The sequence below is a fragment of the Colias eurytheme genome, chromosome 12 (genome assembly GCF_061535395.1).
Source record: "Colias eurytheme isolate Ceu_HAF_F1 chromosome 12, ilColEury1 Martin Lab GWU primary, whole genome shotgun sequence".
NCBI lineage: Eukaryota > Metazoa > Arthropoda > Insecta > Lepidoptera > Pieridae > Colias > Colias eurytheme.
Window position 1 is genome coordinate 3,724,903 of NC_142991.1, and position 26,256 is coordinate 3,751,158.

At 32.5% G+C, this 26,256-nt stretch overlaps 1 protein-coding gene across 1 annotated transcript in view; it reads right to left on the reverse strand.

The window, feature by feature from the left end:
• Positions 1–26,256, reverse strand: part of nuf (rab11 family-interacting protein nuf) — a 57,454-nt gene that overhangs the window by 16,108 nt on the left and 15,090 nt on the right. The window contains exons 6-7 of the mRNA XM_090107630.1: positions 14,599–14,637; positions 11,444–11,561 (exon numbers count right to left, since the gene is read on the reverse strand). Of these exons, the coding sequence (XP_089963756.1) occupies positions 11,444–11,561; positions 14,599–14,637 (157 nt within the window). The remainder of the gene's footprint in view (positions 1–11,443; positions 11,562–14,598; positions 14,638–26,256) is intronic.

The following is a 26,256-nucleotide window of genomic DNA, read 5'->3' on the forward strand; positions in this document are numbered from 1 at the left end:
ATTTATTTTAACTCTATCATTTTACAAATTCGTCATATGACTATGAAAATACCCACAGAATTATTGATAAATTTTCAGTCAGTTCCAAATAAGGATAATTAAAATTATGACATAGTTTACGAACGTCATAAATTAATGGAAACCGCAAGGAGTAACGTAATGATGATTCTATCATGACTCTACAATTCGCTAGATTTATTAAACGATGTTTATTTATAGGTTTAAATAAAATTTTATTTGTTATAAGTACCAATGTTTCATATAATATTATCTCTCACTCAAGGAACTCTACATTTTCGGTGCATAGGGATGCGCTGTTTACTAAATTCCTACGCTTTAAGTAAATAAATATCTTCCAAAGTACAGGATAAATGCTTACTTGATCAGATAAGTTATCGCACCACTGATGAGCGGCGGTTTTCTTTCCCCCGTTGAGGCCGTTGCTCAAATGAGGAGTCAATGGCGCTCCCGTGAACAGATCCTCAGTCAAGCTACTGTCCGAAGTGATCCTCGGCCGTATCGGTGGGTCCTGAGGGCCGACAAAGTCAAATTGTCCGTCCCACATATCGTACTCTAATTCCAAACTATCTTCTACTTCAATTGATTCGCCCATCGTGGTCCTCGACCGGTTGAAGAGCCCAGATTTAAACATTTAGCAATCTGTCCATGAAATTTTGTGGTCTTTGGATTTATTCCAATATTGCACTAAACTTACACCTATGACTTGTTTGAGATTAGAATAGAACAAAGCTTTAATGGCACAATAAGTCTTACACTCGATTATTTTATATATTCGCTCTATGACACTGCTCGTTACATTTTAAACGGCTTGAATTCACTCAGTAATTTTTAAATCACCTTACGTTCACATAACAATTTATGGGAAACAATGTCTTAATTATTGTCGTAGAGTAGAATCAAAATGATATCGGGCAAGAAAACGCTCCGCCGAATTCGATTTGAAACTTTCAACGGTTGATCTAACATCGTTTCGTGAATCGCCGGCGTCACGCATTCCGATAAGACGCGAATATTATGTAGTATTCAGCTCTGATTGAGAATATTAAACGCAAACACAGATCACTTATATAGAGTAAAAGTGTAAACGATCGGTACGTTATATTCAGTCACAATCCTGTCGAGTACTGAGCGCGCGGCCGCCTCGCCCCACCCAACGCGAGCGGCATGATTATCAGTAGGGTTGTAACGGAGGCCTACTTAGCGGAGGCGGAGGCGGATGCGGAGGTGAAGAGGTTCGCCTCCGCGGATGCGGAGGTTAACGGAGGCGGAGGCGGAGGTGTAATTTGTTCGGAAAATTTATAATTATCGTCTACTTCTACAAAGTACTGCCAAATTTCACTAGTTTTCGGCTTCATCACGTTATTTAAATAACATCTATACTAATATTATAAAGCTGAAGAGTTTGTTTGTTTGTTTGTTTGTTTGTTTGAACGCGCTAATCTCGGGAACTACTGGTCCGATTTGAAAAATTCTTTCGGTGTTAGATAGCCCATTTATCGAGGAAGGTTATAGGCTATATAACATCACGCTACGGCCAACAGGGGTGGAGCCACGGGGGTGAAACCGCGCGGAGCAGCTAGTAACTAATAATTACGCACAGAATTACTTAAAAGTTAAAACAATCACGGCTCAATCGCGGTACCGAACGCTTTGACAAGTTGATTCCTGTTATTCATTCACTCACACTCCCACCACCCGCTTGGCCGTGTTCCCGTCAGCGTTCCCAACCGTACGATAATTATCGTACAAACACGATAATTTGGTGCCTACGTACGATGTACGATAGCATGTTATTATCGTACGCTGATTGTACGATAATTTCTATCAGGCAAAATTCGAGAATTTATATTATTTCACCCATACAAATATGAAATTTTGACGTGTTTCATATCGAACTTTCATGGGAACAGTGAAATTTTGTCAGATTGAATATTAAACTTGGCGCGTTTATTGAACATAAAGTGGAAATGGAATCGGTTCAGGTCTGTAGTCTGTACCACGCGTAAAACCAAAGAGTATAATGAATATTATGGCACGTAAAACGTTTGGCCGTTGATTTGACAGCGGTAGTTAAACAAAGATTAACTATAGAGAACTTGCATACTTACTTTATTCTAAAAAGTACGATAATTTCGAACCAAAAACGCCTAATGTACGATAATTTTACGCCCCTGGTACGATAATCAGCTCACTTCAGGTTGCTAACACTGGTTCCCGTGGCTTAAGCAAACTCGACCATTTCACTTGAAAACACGCAGCCGAGCGGCCGCGTCGCCTAGTGTCGCTCCTTGCGCGTTGTTTGTTATCGTAAATGAACTTCCGATATGGCTCCGCATAAATTTTGCGGAGGCGGATGCGGAGGCGGAGGTTAAATTCTTTGCGGAAGTTCCGCAGTAACGGAGGCGGAGGCGGAGTTCCGTTACAACCCTAATTATCAGCCTGCCAACGCTACAGGCCCATACAAATAAACATTATTCGCTCCCTGCACTATGCACAGCCGTCTGATAGACAGTTCCGAGGCAATAACCCCTTGCACATGCTCCCCTAGTTCGCTTGCATCTCATAATTTTACGGGCGAGGGACCGTCATGATTGCTTGCATTTGCTTTCGTCATATAGGTATGCTCTATCGAGTTGTATAATTCGGCGTGACACAGATAGCGAGAGATAATCGTAATTTTCGATTATCGGTAGCAAATTAAAATGAAAGTGAACGGTATAGAGCAAAAAATGCCATCATTGAATATATCAGGAGTAATTATGCACTGGATATGATCTTAACATTCCAATATGTAATTAATGTTAGAGAGTAGCAATAGCTTTGTTACATTGGAGAGTAAAATCAATAACAATGACGAGGAAACGAAAAGCTTATTTAATAAATGGAGTTATTTAATGTAGCATCAAGATTAAAGGCATTGTTAGCAAGAGCGTGCGAAATGGGAGCCAGAATTGGATACCATGAAACGATAATACCATAGCAGAGTTTATTTAACGGCAAATGGAGACAATCACTGCAACTCCATTTAATTGTGTGGAAGAATAATTCCCTTTTATGGTCCCTACATTAACATATTATACAATCTATCGAATTCCACATTTCTGGAATTCATTTCATCCAACATTATGGTCGTAAATAATGTACACATTAGCTTTTTAAACAAGCATAACTTCACCCATATGGTGTCCACGAATACGTTATACCATTAGTTCATTTTATCTTCAGTTGCTACTTGAAAACACATTGACTAAAATAGATAGTACGTTGGTTTGGTGGCAATTCTAAAAACATTATAAGAAATTCCTTCATATTTTTACATTGAATAAAATTGTAATAGCAATAAGTTTATGTATCAAGATATAGATAAATTTAATGGAAGTGTAAGAAATGTGCAAAATAAGAGAACAATGCACTATTAATTAACTAAGACGCTGAGAAATAGTTTGAGCTCGGATCGTGAATGGTTATGTCAGAGTTCAGACATAAACAATCAGATGTATGAACAATTTGTTAGACATGATATTAATTTTTTTCAACAATTAATTGCACAGAGTGAGAGCGATTTATTACTGGTTGTTTTTATTAAAATGCTTGGCAGATAATAAAATAGAAAAACAGTACGTTGTCTGTATCTCTATTACGTTTTCTGGTACACATGACCAATTCTATTTATTTTATCATTATTAACCTTTTATAAACTGATTAAGGAAAATTTTTTTTTTATTCAATGACAAACGTTATAATTTTGCTGCAGTATTTACTCTATATTCTTCCACTTACTAGAATATAATACGTTTTCTATAGAAACAGAACATATTCAGGAGTGTGGTTTAATTAATTGGAATTCCCCCTGACTAATTTATTATTAGTCGTCGCTGGTTGGAGGGTTGTAAAACGTAATTAACTGAAACTGGGGTGGCAGTTTTACACTTTAACCCTTATTTAATTTTAAGTCTGAAATTATGATCCTAAAAAACGCTTTTGTATATTGCAAGCGTTTCCCAGTCATACAAGACGTATAGTATTTTTTATGAAATGTTTTCGCGTTGTGTCCTTATTCATTGATTCTGAAATCTTATAATATTCACTATATGGAACGCTTATTTCAGCAATTGTAATTACTTTTAATTTATTAATTGTTTATTTTTATTATCATCTCTAATTAATCTGTAGTAATGAAACATTCTCCCAAGCATGCCTCAACAAATTCATGGAAATCAAAGTATTGTTTTATATTTCAATCTTTGATATGATTAGCTTCTTCTTATTGTGTAATTTAAAAATTGTGTGTAATTTTAACGCGCTTACATTTTTAATTAATTTGGTACTTGCACTTCAAAATATGCGATTTCTCAACAGTGACTGCGTTCTATTTGAAAATATAAGTCAATACCAGTCTATGGAATTTAACCAAGATAAGTATTTAAATGAAGGCTGTGATCGAGATTGTTTATGAATCGTGTTATGAAATTCTTAATAGGGCTTTGCTCTCGTTAACGTTAAGAAACAATTATTTGTGACGAAGATATTCCAGTTCTGATTGTCTGACAATAATGAGTTCGTAAATGAGAAAATACATTAGAAGTTAGGTTTGCTTGTAATTATTTAGCAATTACACGGCCTAGAAATATTATGGTCCATCCAGATAACCCATCATTAAGACATTTATAAAGCCATGTACACACGTTCTTATTCCTATATAGCTGTGGATTCGCACATTCTGTGCATAGAAAAAATGGATCGATAGTTTATTTTTGCATGCCCCAGTTACATGACGTTGGCCTCACACGTCGAATGTTTGTGCGAAATGACTAAAATAGTTTAAAATAATTACACGCTTTTCCTGTAATTACGGGTTTTAGAACTGCGAGATTTGGACTTGTCTTTAATCTAACCGCTTCAAATATCGAGATAAAATTAAATTCAGTGATAAAGATTTTGCCCAAATTGTTCTTATAAGGAATTCTAGTGTGAAACCTCCTATCCATGAACAGTTTTATAATAAGTAAAAAATAACTCGTGCTCTACATTTTAAGGGAAATCAATGAATAGCTTTTAATAATGAGGGTATTATAGTTTATTATTTAACCCTTATTTTAATTACGAAGGGACGATTTATTGTGTGTCGTGTTTTTGTTTTCGCTCATGTGTAGTTATAATAGGTACCTATGTAAATTGTACAGTGTACAGTGTACACGGTACTATGTAATTATAGAGTCGGATCTTTTTTAATCTTGTTATAAACTTTTTATGTAGGTAGGTATATTATTGTTTCATTCATCATGGTATGGACAATTCATCATCATAGTATACATACCAAATTGTAAGGACATTATATAGTATTTATTTATTTATGTTAGTTTTTCATACAAGTGTGAACTCGTAAACATATGAAAAAGTTTTCATTGCACGTAGAGATATCAGATAATATAAAACAATCGTTTGATTACCGTGTATTTAAGAAAAAAAAACAATTTAATAGAAAATTCAAATCAAAAGTATCAATCTCGTCTAATGAAGCGTAATTGTAGATTTGTAATACGCGATAAATTGTACAATGCGTTGAACGTTCACACGGGTTCTTTACAGTTTTAGTTTCACATGTTTTTACGTTCCCATTAAAAAAAGCCTGGTTAGATAATATGCGGTGAAGTTGTACAAATGCGGCGGGTTATGTGTTGTTTAATCTCTTCTTATTGACTTTATGACATATGCAATTTGTTATGAATATTTGCTAATTGGCTTGGAAGGCTCAATGGGGTTTATTGCAATCAATAGTTTTATTCTGATGGGTTTTTTATTATACCCTGTAGGTTAGCAATTTATTGCATCTGTGCAGCGTTATGAGGCAAATATGGCAACTGTTGCTGCCAATTTTAATTAATAGTATGTCCAAAGAAGGTCCAAAGTATGTCCTTAGAATTTTTTTCATAATATTTACGTCAATGGAAGAATATTCTAGTTACGATAAAAGTGATAAATCAAGAGATCTTGGCGATATTAGATATCCTTCAAGATTAAGTAAGATAACAAAATATAGACGAAATAACTAAATATGATCTTAACGTTAGTACTTGCTATGTACTTGTGAAGCAAGATAATATATTATTAACATATTATAATATGTAGTTTCAAATTACGGATGCAGTTCAATGGAAGGTTTAATGATATAGATCCTTCGCTTTATAAATTAAATCTCGGACGCATATTGTAAATTGTTATATATAAAAAGTATATGATTTATGACCATACGTATACCCAGTAAAAAAAACAGGCAATAGGATTCAAATTTACTTCATGGAGTGTCTAGTATCAATCTTGTAGGAATTCGATGGGTATGCAATAGAGATTTCTCTATGGCATTTGTATTTACAAATAAACGTTTCTTCATATTTTAGTTACATAACCTACTACTAGTATAGTCTTATATTATCTGTTCTACTACTAAATAACAAAACAATATAATACATTGTAATAAATTCCCTTTCGTTAATCGTTGTTGTGTACAATTAGCCAGAGTGCGTAGTAAGCGTAACCAATGCAATTAATAACATTGTAACAACAATGTTCCCTGTAAACAGAAATATTCGGCTGCCTCCCAGTATCCTTGACACCAATCTGCCCACAGACACCCACTGATAGTCTATTGTCTCTGCCAATTGCCGTGTATGATTTATAAGTATGTATTACATGTTTTAATTGGTTACATGGGCTACTATGTATTTTGTGTACTAGTGGACTGTGAACTGCGCAGCACAGATAATATACGTACTTAGGTAATACTTTTGTGTAGTCATGAATGTTTGTGTTTTTGACATTATAATATGTTTGTGGGTTTTTGTTAGGGTAGTAGCTGCCTGTTATTTCAGTAGGTATGTAGAGATAATTAAAAAAACTCTTGATGTTACAAATAAACCTTGAATAGGTACGTTTGATGATATGATCCTTATGGTTATTTTGAAATCTGTTAAAAATACTAATGGTGATTTCGAACCTTTGTGATACATTAAATTTAAAATGATTGTTGAAGGTCTAAAAATTATTCACAGTTTCTTAAACATTATGAGCCAACGGAACCAACCGACTTGACCGGTAAAGGACCGCTTTTGTCCAAGAAATGAGTGTACGAAAAGTCTTTAAATACTTTTCTTTCTCTTCAAGATTTCCTTTTATAAAACTGAGATGAAATGCAAAAGTTGGTGAATATGAAAAACTGCACAATTGTCCTTCTTTGTTCAAATATCATTAATAAATCATTTATGAAACAGTACAGGCTGATAAGAAGGCACCACACAACAAAATTGCACTTTCCTCTAAAAGAAATCATCATTCATAATGTACTTAGCTATTACTTTGCATAAATATGCTACGTTAGTTTAAATACCCAAAACTCTTGCTTTTTATGAACCTGCCCTGCTATAAAATGCCCCATTACTATTAATCCCACTACAAAATGTCCGTTCTAAGGTATCCTTGAAATCCTTTGCAACATTTAACAGGTTTCTAAGTATCAAAAGTAAAATGTTTGGCAAACCATTCCTTGCATTTAAAAGAACTCCATTCTGGTTCATTCCTTTGTAAGTTCTCTAGGTACTCCAACATTTAAAAAGTACGCCACACTTAACGACCCTTACCACTCCGAGTGTTCTCGAAAACCAACTTAAAATTTATGACAAAGGGCCGGCCGCGGCGCTTTCATACATTTAGTATGGCGAAGTCGCTTGCGATTTCTCTGAACACCTATTGTCCGTCGCATTAGGTATTTGCAAATGCTATAATGCACTCCATAGATCGCTATATTTACTATTAGGATGGTGAAGGTACGACTACTATATTACTTGCTCTGTGGGTACGACCGCAAAGTTAAAATTGCGCAACACTCCGCCGAAGTACGCCCACATAGATTTGAATGTGGCCCTTTCTGACCATTTTGAATCTACAAATAATATGAATAATAGAAAGTATCAACTTAATGTTAAACGGCATTGAATTTATTAGGTAATAATTGAAATGAATATCGCCAATGAGTGTAGAAAGTGTTGATACATATTTAACTATTACGACGGAATTTAGTAGGTGGCTCATGCATTATTTTAAATGACCTTTCATTTGAGGCGAACCTCCACATTGCAGGAAGTTCGGTTCAAAAAGTTATGTGCTGATCATGGCCTAGAAAGTAGAGGTGTAATTTGAAGGATTTCTGAATTTCACTCACTCTTCTTCATAATTCTGCTGTTATATATTTATTTTGGGTATATCAGTATTTTCAAAGAATAAAACAAATTGACTTAATTGGAAATTAATATTGTATTCATATAACGATAAACGATGAGAACCTAATAAAGTAAATCTAAAACTCGAATTATGAATCTTAAATGAAGAGCATGATTCCAATTTTAAATCGGCCGTTTATCAAAAGGGACACGCGTTTGACCGGAAGCGGCGCACGCGCAGCTGAGGGACCGTTTCCGTCGGCCATTATTGCCGATACGCATTGTCTAATGAAGCGGTACATGTACATTGTATTGTTTAAAATCCTTTTCCTTGATATTCAAAATAAGCCACATTAATGGGGTCGTTGATCGTATGTGTAGACTGCTTAATTCATTTTTTTCTATTTCGTTACCTAGGCAGGTAAGAATTCTAAATTCGCAACTCATTCAGAATCTTATCAAAGACAGGATTTTCATCAAATTACTTATGTTTTATTGTACTTATATGAAAAATACAGGAATCACCAAACAATTTTCCGTCTTCCTTTCTTTTGTCGATGTTATAGTTATCGTTTTTGTGCTTATTTTCATAGCTACAATAGCAATTTGTTTCACATTCCATTATCCATTTGTGTGAATGTCAAGATAGTCATCTGATGAATTTAATTATATGTTATGTAGGCAGATAATAAGTAGGATTTCGGAATAAAATATCCGCATAGGTATATCACGCCAACTACTTCGTTGGCAGAAACCTGTAGTACCTACCTAATGTAAAGATTTATTACTTTTACTATTAATAATCTTTAAGACTTAAATATTACGCAGACGAAGTCAGAAGAACCCATCTATGTATTCTTTAGAAAATGACTAACAGTAAATACCCACAGATTTAATAGCATCAAATCAATTCCCATAATAATAAAAAATATTTATCATTATGCATGAAAATATTGAATATGCTGAAAACTTATCTATTCTTAGATTGGAAATTTGCCAATACGACCTTGGATTTTGCGTTGTATCAAAATAAATGTTACGATATTATGCTGATAATATGATTGTTTACATTAATTTTCATTGATGCATTATGGGCGGTGAAATTCATTGATTTGATTTACATGATTTATAGCTTATAATAATAATTAATTTTATTGAAGTATGCGACAATTGAAAATTAATTACGTATCTATTAATTATATAGACAATGCCATGCAACGATAATTATATTTTCATAATATAAATTCATAAAATTTGGCTCTATAATTAATTAAATTATGCATAATTTTCTAATCCTAGTATATAGTACCTATTATATTATCTGTAATAATCCATATTGTACTATATTATAGTGTCCATACAATGCAATGATACTAGGTATAGAATAGTCAAATAGAGCGCATCTTTGTGAAATTGGAAAATTTTACTTCCGTTATTATTGTTCCGTGCCATTAGCTTCATTTTGCGTTAATTGAAATTGATACTGTATTTTTATTTTATTTTTTACTTTTTGAAAACACTGAAGAACTTTTTTTAAATTTCAATAAGGTCCCGTTGAACAGTACAAAACTCATTAAATTTGGTTTCGTACGTCCATTCTCTATACCAGAAGGTACAAACAAGAATGTTTGAACTCCAAATAAAGTGCTTAATTACCGAGACACCTGTAAAGATGTGCATACTGCATAATATAATATGTGTAAATATTTATTACACAAAATAAGTTTTTCGCATAAAACGCGAACAGGTGGATTTATCTCAAAGCAGCTTCAACGAGTCATCTTTTATGCCAGGCAGAATTATCACTGTTAGTCATGACCGTGACTCCAATGTATGACGAAGAACTATTTTAGATTGGAGCAGGATTCGTATAAGCCAGTCGGTTCTGGGTAATTTGATATGTATGTAGCACAATTTGACAAGGTTATTAGTAATTAGTCGACCTTCAAACGGAAGGGTAGATAAAATTGCTAATGATTGCTTACGATAATTTTTATATCTTTTCAGCCATCGCTAAAATTTGACCTTATTTCGGCCCGATAAATGGTGACACATTTCTAATACCTATGGCTACACAGACTGGATTGCTGCTTTGAAGAAAACTGTAGGTTCAAATCCACCCCCATATATACATGGAATGCCCATTCTAGAATTTACCATGGGCATTCCATGTATAAGTTTTTTTGTTTTTTTGCTGTAAGTATTTAAGACTGTACGCGATTTATATTTACAGCATATCGAACCAAATTATGTTTGATATTTAAATGTACTATGATGCAATTAAAACTTTAATAAATAGGATAGCAAGCCCTGAGCTAATAGATATAAGTCATATTAGACCTCACACATCCAAAATAATCGCATATTCGATACTTCGCAGAACACGTTACAATTTACATAGATATCTCTATGGAAGGAAGTAGACAATAAAATTTGCCACAACTCACAAGTATGTGGAAAAAAGACACCACTTGATAAATAAAATTTCAAAGAAAACGCGTGTTTTTCTGGCTACCTGCGGGCTGTGACGTAATCGCGTTATTCATGTCCTATTGATTCTGTGATGTAACTAAACATGGGGACATGTGCTATAGAAAACGTGGTAATAAATATTTGTATGTTTTCTTTATAAGCTTAAGGCTGTGTTAAGTCAATCATAATAAAGAATAGAGATAGAATGACGTCACTAGTTCGTTTTGGGAGAGAAGTGAAGTCACCGACGGTTTCGACCTTGCCTTGGTTTCGACATGGTTTCGACGCAGTCATCATTAGACGTCAGGCTCTGGGTCGAAATGATCCTTCGATGATGAGTGCAGTGCAAGTGTAGAGAAGGCAGATTTTTGATTTTAAAAAGTTTCGTCTATTGCAATTTTCTACGAGACAGTATTCATATGAGGCGTGGCAACATATTTAATTAATTTTTACCCTACATTCCCGACAACGACGAAGGTTCATAATTCGAAGCGTTTTTCTCTTAGATGTGTACCTGTAGACGTTTTACAGTTCCTTTTAAAGTAATTGCTACGTCCTCCAGGATAGATATGAGTCTAAGCCAATATTTAAAAAAAACCTGTTGTATGTGTAATGTAGTCTACTTATTTTAATTACCTAATTAATTATTATTCGCAATGTTTCTTCAGACGAAGCAACAACGCCGTGTCCATCGTACCAGCGTCTTCCATCAGCTGTTATAACACAAAGCAACTGACCTTATAGTTTAGTCCTTGTACGTCCTCCTCGAGCGAGACATCTGAGTACATATCGTCTGCGGGCTCGCCGCCTGACCCGCACCCGGACGAGTTGAAGGACGACGACCGGTACAATTGGCTAAAACAATAACAATGCTACATTCCTTCACATTCAGGACATCTTAGGACGATTTTGAGGTGTTGTGCGTAGCGCCATCTGTTATCAAAGTGGCGAACTAGACAGCGCCATCTGTGTTAAAGTAATGGAACTATTTTATGTCATAGTACAACACCATGCAACTAGATGGCGCTGTAAATAATTGCGCTGTCAATATTAACTGAAAGTTTAATCTATGAGCGTTTTCAAAAAAAAGTGTACCATGGCTGAATTTATGGATAAATTTTAAATGTTGCATTTATAATAAAATTTTGATTTAGAAATTTTAAATATACATCATAGTAAGTGAAATTATATTTAATTGCTTGCAGATTAATTTGTTTTACGAGAAATCATCAAAATAAATTGGGACTGTGAAAAAAAGTGTCAGTTTTGCGACAGTCATCAATGCTCATATAACTATTAATTACGAAGAAAGACGCAAAATATTTTGATTGTGTTACGAAGATTATAACATACATTATTTAAAAAATAGAAAATTGAAGTCGACAAATAATTAAAATTCCTATTAAACTAGCTTTAAGTTCTGTTTTGCCACAGCTGATGCCAAAGTAGCCGTTACTTTTACGATACTTAATACATTTCGATTAAAATCGGCAAAGTGATTATTTTATTTCGGAACAGTTAAACCATTTTCAATATTGAAATCAAATTATTTGTGTCCCTTATAATAAAAAAATGAAAAAACTAAAATTTTTCAATGTGAATTAATTGTTTGCATTTATCAAATTATGATGTATTTAATACTTTTCAAGCATTAAAATAATTAGCCATCATATAAATTTTACTTGTTATTCGACTTGAAACACAGGGGACAGGCCGAAAGTGAGGGGTACACTTTTTTTTGAAAACGCTCCTATTCAATAATCTGTGGTTTAACCAACAGTTGAGCGTTTTCAAAAAAAAGTGTACCCCTCACTTTCGGCCTGTCCCCTGTGTTTCAAGTCGAATAACAAGTAAAATTTATACTTGGCTAATTATTGTAATGCTTGAAAAGTATTAAATACATCATAATTTGATAAATGCAAACAATTAATTCACGGAAACATTGCGTACTATTTTTTAAATAATCATTTTTAAAACTAAAGTGTCAGTTTTTGGCGTGTCCCCATCCAAGTTCTTCGATGTTAGAGAAGCGATACTAAAAAGTTTTATACCAGGGTACCATAAGTTTTAGTGTCGTTTAAAAGTACATTTATTTGCGAATCGTCGCATGTAGTTCATAATTACGACCTTATAATCGTTTAAAAACAATTTGATTTCCAAAAATATCTTATAAAGTGGTACCGACCGGACATGTCGGGTTTACCACGGCTAATAATGCCACTTAGAAATTTTAGATTACTATTTGAATTTTTTTAATGGCAAAATTATCGTTTACTTTCACCGTCCGCCAATTTAAAAAAGCTTATTTTCAAATACAGTTCGAGTAAAACAGATGTGTTTTGTGAGTGCAACGGCCGTTGAAATTTCTACTGTCTGGTTTGAGACATATTATTACTTGATACAGGTAAGTAAACATCGTTTAAATACTTTCAGAAGATGAGCAATATATTCATTAACCGTTATTTACATTTGATAATGAGTGTAGGCACATTTTTTCGTCAGAATATAATTTTGACTAAAAACTGAGAAGAAAACGTCACGTCAGTTTTGCAACATTTTGCTTCGTGACCTATAGGCTGACAAGAAAAGTCGCAAAACTGCAGCATAAAGCTAAGTCTAGATTGTCATTGTAATATTCTACATAATTTTTATAATCTTTTCATATTTTTAGGTTTCACTAATCTCGGGACCAAAAAGGACATGTATAATTTTCAAAAAATGGTATTGCAATGAATGCGTTGGTCAGCAGGTATACCCTGAATACATATTATGTGATGCATGTATGGAAAGTTAAAAGGTGTAGTGTATTTATTTCTTCTGAGTTTTACCCTAAAATTGATACTGTGTCAAACTGTGTGTTGGTGTATTTTTTTATGATACTAAAATAAAATTTTTGTAAACGTTTTCTCGGTTTTATTTTAACCATGTAAATTGGATTCAATATAAACCTAGCCTTATAAAAAATGGTCTATCGGTTTTGCGACAGTCCCCCGTTTTGCGACAAGAAAAATTTTAGTTTTTACATTTTTTTATTATAAGGGACACAAATAATTTGATTTCAATATTTAAAATGGTTTTGCTGTTCCGAAATAAAATAATCACTTTGCCGATTTTAATCAAAATGTATTAAGTATCGTAAAAGTAACGGCTACTTTGGCATCAGCTGTGGCAAAACAGAACTTAAAGCTAGTTTAATAGGAATTTTATTAATTTGTCGACTTCAATTTTCTATTTTTTAAATAATGTATGTTATAATCTTCGTAACACAATCAAAATATTTTGCGTCTTCCTTCGTAGTTAATAGTTACATGAGCATTAATGACTGTCGCAAAACTGACACTTTTTTTCACAGTCCCAATTTATTTTGATGATTTCTCGTAAAACAAATTAATCTGCAAGCAATTAAATACAATTTCACTTAATATGATATTTAAAATTTCTAAATCAAAATTTCATTAAAAATGCAACATTTAAAATTTATCCATAAATTCAGTCATGGTACACTTTTTTTTGAAAACGCTCAGTTACAAGCTGTTCAGCTTTTTAAAGAAATGTCTGAATTATCTGCTAAATGTTAATTACCTATTATTCTACATTTATTTTGCCATTTTATATTTTACTAGATTTCCGCCCGCGGCTTCGCCCGCATTTTCAAAGGAAAACCCGCATAGTTCCCGTTCCCGTGGGATTTCCGGGATAAAACCTATCCTATGTGTTAATCCAAGTTACCCTCTATATGTGTGCTAAATTTCATTGTAATCGGTTCAGTAGTTTTAACGTGAAAGAGTAACAAACATCCATACATCCATACATCCATACATCCATACAAACTTTCGCCTTTATAATAGTATTAAGATTAAGATTTTACACAAATATATATTTCAAATATTACCTTGCTAAGACATTGGATCCGATTTGTCGTTTTCCCGAGCTGAAACAAAAATAAAATATAAATAAGTGCGTATAATAATTTTAGTAAGTAAATAAATTTATTAGTAGCATAAATTAATCTTTATTGGCGCTTATTTAAAAGTCAGTTAGAAAGGCTTTTTAACACTTATTGTTATTAGTCAGTTTATAATATTACCAGCGCTAATAGTTGATTAGGGTTAGTCGTAATCAATAATTAATAATTATTCTTTTTACAGACAAAAATTATAAATTATTGTTTAGTGTAAGGCTTTTCTTTTTAGGTACCTATACTATTTTTATATTCCACGTTATAATTTATTGCCATAACCATTTACTTATATCAATTCTTAAATTTTGGGTGGGTTCTTTACTGAAAATATGTATTTAGCGTGTAATGATGTAATGTATTTCTAATTTCCATTTTAAATAATTTTGTGCCACTTCATTTGTATGTAGGTACTTACTTACTATTAAATTATTAATTTGTTTAATTTTAATACTGCGTGAGTTTCAATTTCGTTTACTTTTGTAATCAATCAAACATAGACAAACAAGTAACAAAACGATTGCTAATTAAATTCTCACGTCCGGTTTAATATTTTAAATTTAGGAGAAAGAAGGAAACATTACCTATTGTTGAGCGTGCAATTATAACATTTTATGTTTCATTATGTGTGTGTAATTACGTGTGTACCGTGTAATTGTTACTTAGGTACGTAATGTATATTATTTTAATATAAACACGATGAAACTAAAACATATTATTTGTGAGTTTTACAAGCATTACCTACTACATATTATAGATTTTATGAATGAGAATGTGTGTGTTTGTACACTTTGCTTCGTTCTCTCGGCAAATCGGCAGCGGACCGCGAAAATGATTTTGATGACATTTGAAATTGGATAATATGGTTTCTTCAAAAGAAAATTCATCATAAAATTGCATGAGAGATGGTATTATATTATTATCTGTGATGGGAGTCAATACAGGTACGCCCAAAAGGCTATATAAGTTCATTTTGTTAATTTTATTCATATAGTTTCTCAAATCAGACTGAACACTTTTAACAGTGCAAAACCATCAGATTTTAATTAATTATTATTGACTACTGTCAAAATCGTTCGAATTATGAACAATATGACCACAGATATTATAATAATAATTAATTCTATACCTAGTACTTACAGTAAAGTGTGCTAAGTGTACAGTAAAATATTACAGTAAAATCATATTAAAAACGGTCCATTAGTCAGTAGAGATACGTAATGGAAGAAACAATGCAATCGTAATTTCACCGAAATGTTAATGAACGTTGAACGAAATGTGTGTGAAAATTAACGTTAGCTACAGTTTCACAATATTGCATTGAATGGTTTAGAATCCTACTGCATCTAAGGTAAATGCTGAACTATGTATATTTATTTATTTATTTATTTATTTATTATAAGTAAATTTTATATTTTTGGAGAATTTAATAAAACCATAGGCCACCATGAGATATATCTCATGGATGCCATATACCTGTGTATGGATGAAAATTTAGTTTAAAATTGCAAGCACATTTTGTTTGTTGAGAATTGAGATGGTCCTAAAGCTGTGCTTGGGACTGAATTTCAGTAAAACTTCGAGGTCAGAAATCAAAATTCATTCAGTCACGATCTTTTCATTATAAATTTAACAACGCCAAATAACAATGACGATGGACCGTAGAGCAAGTCGTAGGTACATATTTGGATATTTTCGGCATAGTTGATAGGATGGTGGATGCTGTTAACATCTTCATGGTTTATTAGCGTCACATTGAAGATGTTTTTGAATATTACCTACTCTAATACTACCTCGATCACTAAAAACAAATAGATATTGAATAAATGTGTCCGAAAATCACGTCCAGAGCGATTGCTTTGTTACAAAAGCATGCTTTTGTCTGTTATTTTATTTAATTATTATCAATTTTTATTAAATCAATAGGTTCAATATGTTCTGTGGGTTCAAAGGACCATAAAAAGGGAGGAATACTGGAGGGAGAAGTGAAATCTGTAAATAACAGATGGGTGAGCGCACGCCGTGAAATTGTGTAAGAAAGCGACGCACGCATCATTTAGATACACTGTGATATTAATTTAATTGTATAAAGTAACAACTGTACATTGTTATGTGACCACACTCGACGATATTTCTTTGATTTCATAAAAGGAAAGTGTTTGCTACAATTACGTTTAAGTGAACATACTGGCGTTTGAAGGAAAAACAGTAGGTACAATAGCATTGGTGTGCCCGGTGCCGTATGCGGTCGAAATGTTATATGGCGGTTAGAACTGATTTGATGTAAATCCATTCGGTCAAGACTCAAGTTCTAATCGAACAAGTCAGTAATTTAAATATTTAAAGCGTAACATACCTAGATGTATATTTATAAACTTATACAAGTATTATTGACTAACAAAACAAAACTGTAACAAAACAACAAAAGTTAAGGTGATTGCAACGATCTGTTCCCAGCCAATATCCCGCTAGATGGCGCTGAATTCTACATTTCTAGTTTATTTGAGTTTTTGCGTAATTGGAATAGTCATCAAACCTAGGAATAGTCATGGCGGTTACTGAATATTATATTTTATTGAAATATGTTATATCATTGCCTTAAAATCCACCCAATTCGGTAAAATTATGCGTTTTAACATCTGTCATTGCATACAGGGTCGTTTACACACACAGACGTATACAAAAATGATAAAGATTTAACTCTAGATGGCGTGAATGTAAAGCGCGTCACACACGGTGAAGATACTACCTATAATATTTTATCTAATCTAGTAATATTTTATATTACAGTATCTTAAGGTATCCGGTATCAGCGTTCTGACCATCATTTTTCTTTTTTCGCTGTAGAACCGCCATCCTGTTACAAATGACCCACAAAGGAGAATGACCACGGGTGGTATCGGTAAAATTTTAGTTGTGCCACGTATTCGTTATATTGTTAATTCCTATTTGTATTTATAATGATCATATGTATCAATATTAAGTCTTAATTAAACCGGATAAATTGAAATAATAGTAAAAGTAAAAGTTTTTCTTTTGAAACATGTATGAACTTTCGCATTAGTAGGAAGTAGGATTGTTATAAAAATAAAAGTTATATTTGTTGGCGTAAACTATTTTATTGTAATTTTGGGAAATAAATAATGTCAAAATTGATTACCTACAATAAAACGCAGTTTTATTTTATTACCTACATTACACTATTGTTTTTTTTTTATCAAAACATGTATTTGAAGTAGCAAATATGATATTATGCTGATCCAAGCATTTTCACTCAAAACTAATATCACTAATGATTTGTAAAAGTAAATTATTTCAAAATACATTTCATAACCAACAAGTAAGAATAATTATTCATACAACAACAAATCAAAAACACTATTTACTATGGAAAAAAAACCAGGAAGGTGAAAAACATATTTACGATTTCGATGCACTCGACTTTTAGTAAAATAATAGGTAAAAATATTATTATGGTTTTGATCACAGACATATCTGTGGTTTTGATTTTAGCTACTAGTATCAGAAAGCTGCGTGTTCAATGCACGTCGGGGTCCCACAACTGTGGAGGAATGAAGGTAGAATACCTCCATCGAATAAGTGAAGTTTCTCGACATACTCGATTTGCCGGCCGGCCTCAATGAAGATTGTCCGAAAGTTGTATATATGTGCTCTGTAACGAAAAAATTTCGCTAGCGCGATTCAGAGTGAGGTGTCGTACAATATACCTAATGAAGTTTTTCATCTTTTTATTTTACTACAAATACAAAATAAAAATTAAACAATGGTAATGTAAATTCTAAACAAACTACTACCAAAATACAATTAGAACAAAAATCATTTGACTTGTTTATTTCACCCAGAGGCCAGAGGCGGCTCGTGACAAAATTGTATAGGTGTTCACTTGAAATAAAACAACGAAAATACAATAGCGTTCGGGATGATTTATTACAAAAAAATGAGCACCACATTTTATAAATGTCTATAACACTAAAAATTACAAAGTACAGGCTATTTCAAAACGAATTCAATGACTAGGTATCAATAATTAGTAAATCACCGAATTTGCATTCGCGAGCGTAGGTATCCATAGTGTTTGTCACTGACGGTCACTGACCTCTATAACTTATAGTTATAGAGGTCAGTGGTGTTTGTTGTGTAAACATGTATGTATTTGAGTAGTTAGTAGCATATTATATTCTGAATTTCTGATCCATGCCTATTCACTCAAAACTAATAACACTAATGATTTGTAACAGTAAATTATTTCAATAGGTAGGTATTTGAACATTTCCCAACAAGACGTAAGAATAATTATTCGTAGGTATACAAGATACAATAACAAATCTAATACACTATTTATTATTTTATTATTTACTAGCGGTCCGCCCCGGCTTCGCCCGTGGTACATGTTTACGTTTTCTCTCCATAAGAAGTAATAGCTAGAGAGCTAGCGCAAAGCTACCTGTATGTATTTGACCAGACCTGGATTTTTGTGTGTTGATTCCCCTATACCTACTATACATGAGATGAGGAGTCACTAAGCCCAGAGTGGTGGACGGGGCGCGCGCTTAGGTAAGACAGGTGGAAATTTTTGGCGAACTTTGAAACCATTTGACCACGTCTGCCATTTTGATATTTGAAAATAGATTATTATTACTATCGGAAAATAACAATGGCAGACCATTATCACGCGGATAACATTCTGGCAGACACTTATGAAAGTGCTGAAAAAAATACAATTTTGAAAGTATTTGACCAGATCTGCCATTCATATATTTTATTTATTAGGGTCTTAAAAACTTATTTTCGAAACGGCAGACATTTTCATTGCGTACAGACTTCAGCAGACAACAAAACTTTACAGACTTGACGCATGCATTTATGTTGAAATGTTCATTCATCATCACTATCGTATGGCGTTGTGTGACTCGTCTTCATAATCCATTGAATCGGATTCTGTAAAAGTAAAACGTAAATTATATAATAAAAGAAATGAGTCATTATAAACTTACCTAGTAAGGCAATGCCTTTGATGTCGCACGATGCCGCCGCGCCGCCAGTGTAGGTACTTCTGCTGCTACATGAAAATATGCTAGGGTTGCAACAAATGGGAAATAAAACAATTGTGATTATTACTATTATGATGTAATCATTTATTCATATTATGTACATTCAAAACAATTGCTATTATTAAATCTGATGTAATTATTTTTTCATAAATATATAATTATTATTAATTACATAATATATTGCACTGTGAAATATTTACGTATCACTTTATTTTTGATGTTCTTAATTGTCTTTTATAAAATTTAAGTGACGCATTCGCATTGGGATCAACAATCCGATAAGAAAAGAATGGAGACAACATATACATAGCTTTGATTTCAATTCTACAGATACAAAATATACAATCTATCTAAAATGATACAACGGATGTTTCCTGCGTTTTCTCGTCAAAATACCGAAACAACGTAATTATTGTATAGTAGTTGGGCGTGAAAGTAAAAAAACAAATGAAAAGTGTTTTCCATATGATTATTTATTAAATTTACGCGATTAAGAATAATTTCAACGATACAATTTAGTAACCGAGAATTCAGAGGATTAAAGAAAATACCTGCCTGATCATTTTATCAAACTCTAAAAGAATTATGGTTATTTCGCATCACTCGGTTTATTAGTTTGGTAATAATTATTAAAGGTAGTTACAACCCTAGCCATTGAGTCGAACGGTAGGCAACACAATATCGACTTTGTGCGGGTACATATGGTACATTTCTTCTTGCTGTGAAGCGTAATTATTATTATTAAGATTTTTTAGGCTATTTTGAATCAGCTGTTCTAATTTAATTCTAGAAATTTATTAAAACGTGATTTTTTTAAAAGTATATTATGAGTTTATAAATACCTCAACCAATAGTTATTGTGTCCTATCCTCATTTCTTTATATCTTGGTAGTTAACTAAAGTGTTAAATTTACATAACCTCAACAACAACATTTACACTGCCACTGCACTAAAACTAAACTAACTAGCTCTCTAGCTATAAGAACCATCCTCGTACTTCAAGGGATATAATAAAAAAAGAATTATCGAAATCGGTTCAGCCGTTCTCGAGTTATGCGCTTACCAACACATTTTGCGATTCATTTTTATATTAGACTAGCGCAGCGGTCCGCCCCGGCTTCGCCCGTGGTACATGTTTACGTTTTCTCTACATAAGAACCATCCTCGTACTTCAAGGAATATAATAAAAAAAGAATTATCGAAATCGGTTCAGCCGTTCTCGAGTTATGCGCTTACCAACACTGCACATTTTGCGATTCATTTATATATATATACTAGCGGTCCGCCCCGGCTTCGCCCGTGGTACATAATATTTACGTTTTCTCTACATAAAAACCATCCTCGTACTTCAAGGAATATAATAAAAAAAGAATGATCGAAATCGGTTCAGCCGTTCTCGAGTTATGCGCTTACCAACACATTTTGCGATTCATTTTTATATATAAGAAGATAAGATTATGTGAAAATAACCAGGAAGGTGAAAAACATATTTACGAAAACATAGTAACATAATATGGCTGTCGCTACAATAATTATATTTCAATTTTATCTTTTTATACCTAGTAGAACTGGCCGACGAATAAAAAAAATCGTATTAGAATAAATACAATAAATTACGGAACAAAAAAAGGATTGTAACTGAATTAGGTATGTTTGTTTCTGGGCGCACCGTTTTCGACGACGCGACGCGCGACGTAAGCGTATAGGTATAGGTACCTACTTTGCTAAAACAAACTAATAAAATTGTGTGTCTGTCTGAAAATTCGGAAAAGCATATTTTGCAAGTTTGTAATTACTTTGATAGTTTACCGATTTATAATAATTGTAATTGTAATTGTATAATATATAATTTGCAATGTGGTGAAATTTCATAAAAATCACGGGCCAATTTTTTGTTTTGAATCCCACCGAAAATATAATTGCGTTATTAGAATAATTAATTACTATACCTACCCACGATCAATTATTACAATATAGTCTCAAATGCATACTAGAGAAATATTGCAATTTGATTCAATTAAAATGCATAGCATACAAAAATAAATTCACAACACAAGAAATTCCGCGCGCAAATCATAGCGCGTGTCAATGAAATCAAGAATGTTTTATATGAAGCCGACGCGGACGACGACGCGACGCCGAACAAAAGTACCTACGACGGACGACCACGCTTCGAGTTGCCAAACAACATGAGTAATAAATTGTTTACAAAAAAAACAAGTTTTCCATTTTTCTGTATGAGTAGACAGAACTTCAAAACGCCACCTGCTACGGTTTATATTATGAACGATTGTTATAAAAATAAAAGTTATATTTGTTGGTGTAAACTATTTTATTGATCAATAATTTTGGAATTTAAAATTGTCAACATTGATTACAATAAAACGCAGTTTTATTTTATTACACTATTGTTTTTTTTATCAAAACATGTATTTGAAGTACCATATAATATTATGCTGATCCAAGCATTTTCACTCAAAACTTATATCACTAATGATTTGTAAAAGTAAATTATTTCAATATACATTTCATAACCAACATGTAAGAATAATTATTATTATTCCTACCTACAACAACAAACCTAAAACACTATTTACTATGGGAAAATAACCAGGAAGGTGAAAAACATATTATTATTTACGATTTCGACGCACTCGACTTTTAGTAAAATATAGTAGGGAAACATAATATTATGGTTTTGATTTTTGCTTCTAGTATAAGAAAACTGCGTGTTCAAACTACTTGTTTGTCTGTCTGAAAATTCGGAAGTACTTTGGTAGTTTACCGATTTATAATAATATTGTATATATCGTTGTTTAAAAAATATTCAAACACAATAAAATATGATATATGTACTGATTTATCACTGGTTTCAGTGATGAACTGATGAGTCAATTATAGCCACTATACTTTCGTCATACGTGTGTATGATTGATGTGATTTGCAACGTGGTGATATTTCAGAAAAATCACGGGTCAAATTGTCCCACCGAAAATATAACTGCGTTATAAGAATAACTATACCTACGATAAATTATACATAATACAATATAGTCTCAAATGCATACTAGTGAAATATTTTATTTGAATCAATAAAATAAAAAAATAAATAAAAAATAATAATAATACAAAAATAAATTCACAACACAAGAAAATCCGCGCGCAAATCATAGCGCGTGACAATGAAATCAAGAACTTTCGAGCCGACGCGGACGACGAAGGAGCCTAACAAAAGTACCTACAATCATAGGCGGCTCGTGACAAAATTGTATGGCCGTGTTCACTTGAAATAAAACAACGAAAATAGGTACCTACAATAGCGTTAGCAGTACAAAAAAAATGAGCACCACATTATAAATGTCTATTTATACACTAAAAATTATAGAGTATTTCAAAACGAATTCAATTATTATTTAGCAATAATTAGAAAATCCCCGAATTTGCATTCGTGATCGTATTCATAGTGTTTGTCTACACTAATATTATAAAGAGGAAAACTTTGTTTGTTTGTTTGATTGTAATGAATAGGCTCATAAACTACTGGACATTTTACCAATGTTTGCAAGTTTGTGATTACTTTGATAGTTTACCGATTTATAATAATTGTATACTTATATCATTGTTTAAAAATATTCAAACACAATATGATATAGGTACTGATTTATCACTGGTTTCAGTGATGAACTGATGAGTCAATGTTAGCCACAATACTAATCACTTTCGTCATACATGTGTATGAACTATGATTGATGTGATTTGCAATGTGGTGAAATTTCATAAAAATCACGGGCCAATTTTTTGTTTTGAATCCCACCGAAAATACATATATTACTAATTGCGTTATTAGAATAATTAATTACTATACCCACGATCAATTATTACAATTTACAATATAGTCTCAAATGCATACTAGAGAAACATTGCAATTTGAATCAATTAAAATGCATAGCATACAAAAATAAATTCACAACACAAGAAATTCCGCGCGCAAATCATAGCGCGTGTCAATGAAATCAAGAATGTAATTTTATATCAAGCCGACGAGCGACGACGCCGAACTAAAGTACCTACAGTACCATTTACCTTCAGTGTACAATACAGTTTACAGACCTACGACGGACGAACAATAATGAGTAATAAATAAAAAAAAACATAGTTTCTAAGGTCATTAGTTTTATTTTATTTTATTGTTATTTTCTTTGAACGATTGGAAATGAAATTACTCAATTTTTACACAGAACTTTGATTTATTAGAATTATGCTCATTATGCATAAGATAACGAACGCGAATGCACGACATCTAGCGCGTCAATGTCTAAACATCGCCTTTCGTTTAGACATTGACGCGCTAGATCTGTAATAAGTATATAGTCTATGCGCTAGATGTCGTGCTTTATGTCGTGTTTCGCTTGGCAAAAGTCACGCACACTACTGTAGAAGTGTCAAATTTTTCCGGTATTTTACTGTTGTTTTTCTAAGTAAATATTGTAAATTATTGATTAAAAAGGTCGAACGCGCACACATTTCATTATAGAGAAGTGATAAAATGATTAGTTTTAAAGAAATAGTGTCTGTGTTAAGTGTTTAGAGGTAATCAAAAATGTATGGAGGGACGGTCGGAACATCAACCTTAATACAAATATGTATCTCATAACATAACACACACCTACACACTTAAAACTTTTCCGTCATGGTGCATTTTACATATTATTATGGAGAAGTGTTATTCATACTTATTATATTTTATTTTTAAATAAATTTCTAGAGGAATAAAAAAATTTTTTGAACATTCTAGCCAGTCTCTTGTGCTATTTTGACCACATAAATAAAAAAAAGCTTAGATCTATTTATTTATGTATTCTGTGGTAAAGCTTCAACAAAACACGACGAATCAGATTTTTTTGTGTAGGTAAATGATTAGATACAGAACATTGTTTTTTCTATTGTGACTTTTTGAGGAAAATGTTTATTTCCTTCGCTATTTCCACATAGTATAATTTATAATGAATAATATTATGATAAATTAATGATTACAATATAATTTAATTAAAAGACGAATTCTTAATTAGGTTTTTTATGAAATAAAATTACTTAAATATGGTGAATTAAGCATTCTTACGTACGAAACAAAAACTTTTTTAGAATTAATATTATCGTAGTTGAAAATCTAATTTAATTAAGTTAAGTATTTGAAGCAAGACACGGCACAAGAACATTGCAAAACATTGTATGATTACTCAGCTGGGTCAATTTAGATATTCGAATATTACTGAGCCTATACAAGGACAGAATATTAATTTTATTAAGCATTGTTATTCGTTACGTCTTCTTTAGCAAGAGGTTAGTAATAAGAATTGTTAATAACAACCATTGTTGCAAATAAAAAAAGCTATTGTGATGGTGTTGGTGGCCAGACTGGCCAGCAAGCTTTATCTTAAAAAAAGGTTTGATGGAAAAAGTTTTCATAAATTTAAGCCTCTTGGTAGATACTCTTTTATTTCGAAATTAAGATGGACAGAAATACAGACGTAGGTATCAATTTCGTTTACACCAACTATTATTTATGTAACAAAACATAATATTATAACTGGACAATATACTGCACAGTGCGTCTTTTCACAATTTAAATTCCTGTCGTATGCGTAATGCTACAGGTATGTGAGAAAATAATACAATGGTATTTTCATTTTACGTGTTATAAAAAGTGAGCTAAAAATTCAATGGCAAAATTAAACAAGACTCATTAACATACATTCTCCGTTGAATTTAATAATTAGAGCATAAATAATGATCCGGCCAATTGGAACAGTTTTTTTTAATTACCTAGTTGAACGATGAACGATGAATTATGCAATTTGTAAATTCAGATGATTGATAGCTATGTTTACAATAATAATTATTTTAAGTGTTGAATTTTAAGTACATATGCAGTATTATAGATTTTTTTTTAATTTTGTTAATAAAGTCAGTTATCAGTAGTTAAATCAAAAATAACAACAATTACCAAAAAACAATTTTCTTTTTTTTTAATCAATACGACCACCTATTGAAACTACAATTTTAAATTTAAGTAATAGATACATTATACGCATCCAACCTGTGAGGTCGCTTTCTGTAATACATGTGAGTACCGTGCCGCTCCAGCTTTATAAACAAACGCCTACAACTCTCTCAAACACTCCACAATGTGGAAAGTTACGATTTTCATCAATCACTTCACATCACTAATTGGATTTCCATTCACGCCTGGCTGTTTGGGAGGTTTCCTTTGCCACAATTTAAAAAAAGAATCGCGAAACGCGGGAACCGCACGACGCACGAGCAAACGAGGCACTGACGCATCAACAAACGTAATGATGACGATGAGCCGGCCAGGCATCGCAACATGAATTATCCACAATGGTAGTGAAACAGTCCGTTATTAAATTATTAAGCAGTTTGCAGCCGGATACGAACACGCTACGCCCGTGAATAGCCTAACATCTATCACCTGTAGGATGCGAATAAAACGCCTACGGTGT